General features: G+C 39.6%; 1 protein-coding gene across 1 annotated transcript in view; it reads right to left on the bottom strand.

Annotated features, from left to right (window-relative positions):
• The window catches only part of evpla (envoplakin a), a 25,363-nt gene extending 21,364 nt beyond the window's left edge, over positions 1-3,999 (bottom strand). The window contains exon 1 of the mRNA XM_024289637.2: positions 3,675-3,999. Coding sequence (XP_024145405.1) covers positions 3,675-3,721 — 47 coding nt within the window. The 5' untranslated portion in view covers positions 3,722-3,999. The remainder of the gene's footprint in view (positions 1-3,674) is intronic.
• Positions 4,000-4,035: the final 36 nt, after the last annotated feature.

The following is a 4,035-nucleotide window of genomic DNA, read 5'->3' as shown; positions in this document are numbered from 1 at the left end:
AATAATAAGTCCGAATTGAATCGATTCAGGCTCTGGTGAATCGAATTGAATCTGGGAATGATTGGTTATACCCAGCCCTACATTGAAGTGTTATCTCTCCTATGACAAAAGTAGATAAAGGTGGACAAGAATTCATGTCTACCATGAGAAACAAAAATCATTGGAAAAAAAAAAAATAATAAAGTTCAATGCAGTGTCTTGTGGGTTCCAGAGTACCCTAATTTTAATGTACATATATACAGGATGCCCTTAATCTTGTGCAGAATGCATTTTTATGTGTTCTTGTCATCTTGGGGACTTCTGGTCTGCCGTGCAGACATAAGCAAATACCTCAGATGATACCAAGAACTCAAAACCTGACAGTTAATTTAAAGTTTCATGTAAGAGCAGGAGCTTTTTTCTGTTCGGTTTAACTTTTAGGGCCTAAACTTTTTGAATTACTTTTTTTTTGTTACAATTTTAAAGGCATTTTTGGTCCTAAATGTCACGAAAATACAAAAACTAAAATGCATTTGCTGTTTTTTTCTGGTATTGTGGAGGTCATGATGGGAGCGGAAACTATGTGAGGGTTCCTCATGAGTCAGCAGGGAGAGTTTAGTTTCTCATGATGTGGTGGTGGTGGTGGGGGGGGGTGTATAAGGCTGGATTTTCTGCCTTCCCATTTAGCTGTAAATCTTCAAAAACGAATTCAGAAACATTTTTGCCACTATTTATATGAAAAATGTTGAAATGTGGGAGAAAATCTGAATTATTTTGTTCTTCATCAATTGAGATTAAACCTCAAAGTATTGTAGTGTTCTCTGTGGAGGATTATTTCTTCCAAACGCTGCATTCTTTGGGACATTTGGGGCTTTTCAATGATACCAAATGGTCAGGGGTGGGGCTCTGGGAGTTGTAGTTTTTGGAGAATTTCAAAACATTTTTATCTGATTGTCAGAGAGGGACAAAGCACAAACGACGCTCACATGCTTCACTTAAAGCGGGATAACTGGACGACCCACATATCTGGGAAGGGCTGGTCTGCATTTTTGTCGCTGGAGGCGGCACAGGGTGAGAGACAAGCTGAAACACTCCCTGTCATGGCCGCGCTCTCACACATCATCTGAGATCTATGAAATGTTTACAGAAGCGAAGATACTCTCAGCTTGCAGGTGTTGTGCCAAGGTATGTTTCCCCTGTTGGAATATGTGTCATCGGTTTCAGACATCCTTGATTTGTTTTGCAACACGCCCAAAAAGCGTAAGAAGAAGGTAGATGATTACAATATTTGAATTGTCATATTTGCCTTTTTTTCCCCATATTCTATTTAAAACAAAAACAGCTTCTTCTGTTAAAAAAAGAGGAAAAAAACAACAACATTTGTTCGAGTAATTTAGCCTAAGAAACATGATTTATGAAGCATGTAGCAACGGACAATTATTAAATATTTATTGTTTCTACTGCAAATTATTACAAATTCTGTGATACCACATAGAATATGTGGTAAAAAAAAATTCAAACATGACAGTAAACTCACAAAAGCCCCAGAATAAAGTCTGTGGTAATTATCCACCTTCTTACAGTTCTTGGGACAAAATATGACGGTGAAGAAAAAAAAAATCAACGGTGTCTGAGACCGAATCTGCCAGGAGGAACATACCTTGGCACAACACCGGCGCCACTCTATGGAGCTAAATTGGAGCCAATATTATTTGAAACCCATATAAAACAAATAGAGAAAAAAAATTAGTGTTTGGACAAAAAAAGAGTTAAATATCCAAAACTTTTTGCTACTCTAAAATAAGTGTAATTATTTTCAGCTTCAACTGTTCTGTTTTTTAGGTTTCAAAACTCAAAATTTCAGTTTCAATTTTTATTTTTTGTTTCAAGTCTCTTTCTTTCGACTCTGAAAACTTCACTTTCAAAACTTTTGGCCCCGTTGTGGTAGGTTGGGGCGGGGCTAACACAAAGGACCAATCAAAATCAGTTCTATCATTGTTTGAAGTTGTCCCAAGATGGGTGTAAAAAGCAGAATTTTATCGCATAAAAAACTCAGTTCTAACCCGTTCAAAGCCTCATTTTATTATTACAGACAGGCATCGAAAACGTCCTTATGGATGTAATTATTACAGTTCTCAGAGTCAGTGAATGCATCGCGACTGAAGTTACCACCATCATCGATTTTGATTGGACCTTCGTGTTAGCCCCGCCCCAACCTGCCACAACACGGCCAAAAGTTCTGAAACTGAAATTTTAACATTCAAAAACAAACAAAAAAAGACTTCAAACTGAAAAAAAAGGATTTGAAATTTAAATTAAGAGTTTTGAAACCTAAAAAACAGAACATTTAAATCTGAAAATAATTAAGTTTATTTTAGAACAGCAAAAAGTTTTTGACATTTTTTGGGCCAAACACCAATACTTTTTTTATAATGTGTATTATTTGGGGTTTCAAATAATATTGGCCCCAATTTAGCTCCATGCCGCTCTGGTTATTTAATCTTTGTGCTGCTGTTGATGTGGACGCTGATGTCATGGAGACGTTGTACCAGCAGATGAACTCCTGAGGGACTCACAACACACATCCGTCATGCCTGAGGGCATCACATCCACTTTTACGCACAAATCCTGTGTTTAGAAACTCCTTCTGCAGGCTTTGGAGTCAGATGTGCACGTGAGTCTCCATGTTTCATGAAACCCATAAGGATGGCCGGCTCTGGGTATAGTCGAGCTAGGCGGCCGCCTAGGGCGCCAAATTGCAATGTTTTAGTTTTTTTTTTTTACAGTTGACACACCAATCATTTGGTGTGTCAAATGATAAAATAACTCATTATAACTTAAAGTTTGACAAAATCAATAATTTTGCCCTCCTTGTCTGACGCAGCCCCTGAGGAAGCTCGGTGGAGGGAGGAGGAGGCGCGGCGTTATCTGTTAGTGCTTCTTTAAAACTTTAAGGACGAAAAAGCAGCAAAACAAGCCCTCAGGGACAGCATTAAGGTCAAAAAAGGAAGTAAGAAGAGGACAAAACTGACTCAAAGCAGAAGTTTGTCTGTTTTATTTACATTCATTTGCTTGGAAATTCGCCTCCCCAATTCGTTGAAAAAAATCATGTTTCGCCAAGGGGCGCCATGCAGCCCAGAGCCAGGGCTGAGTATACAAACTAACAATCAAACATGGGACAAAAAGAAAAAAATCTGATTCATCGATGATTCATTCATTCATTCTTTTAAAAACCGTGAAAGCTCAACACTCAGGACCAACACCCACTGCCCAGCCCTCATCACACCCCGAAAGACAGGTGAAGCAGCAGGTCGGTCGTGCCTTTCACGACTGATGTTCTTTGATTTACGGTAACTTTTAACACTATCAACATCATTCCAGTAGATTCTGAAGGAGAAAAGCGGCGGTTTCCGCCGCTTTTCTCCTTCAGAATCTACTGGAATGATGTTGGTAGTGTTAACTGTTTAAAAATGACAATATGTTAAAAATTGAGTGTGTCAGGTGTTAAAATACATCTTAAATATATTATTTTTCCTTTGCATTTAAAGAAAAACGACCCCAAGCCTGCAGGGTTACACATCTTCACCTGTTCCACCTGATCGTCTCGCATTCCCAAAGTCTGTCTGACTGACAACAAGAGAAATATGACCCACTTCTAAGCTATCCGACATAATCTTCGCAGAGGTAAAACTCACTTGCTCATCTTCACAGAAGTGGTCTTGGAGTCCTTTTTCTTAAACATCTTGGCTGATTCCCAGTAGAGATTCCCAGGAAAACCTCTCTCTCTGTCTTCCTCCTTCTTCGTCTTCCTCACCCTGTGGCTCCCTCTCCTTCTCTGTCCCGTCTTAACTTTCTCTCAGGTACACACAAAAACAACACTCATACCTGCACACTTCTGGCACCTCCCAGGCAGGTAACACCCAACCATCTTGTAGAGACAGACCAGAATGACCTGTTCTCCGTGCTCTCCCTTCCTCCCTCCTTATGGCTTTTCTTGTCATCCGGGCCCGACGAACGGACGGCGAGAAGGCAGCCTCCTTTTTTAAAAACTGGAGC

This window comes from Oryzias melastigma, linkage group LG1 (assembly GCF_002922805.2).
Source record: "Oryzias melastigma strain HK-1 linkage group LG1, ASM292280v2, whole genome shotgun sequence".
Taxonomy (NCBI): Eukaryota; Metazoa; Chordata; class Actinopteri; order Beloniformes; family Adrianichthyidae; genus Oryzias; species Oryzias melastigma.
Note: the sequence above shows the minus strand (reverse complement) of the source record. Positions and strands in the feature narration are given on the sequence as shown.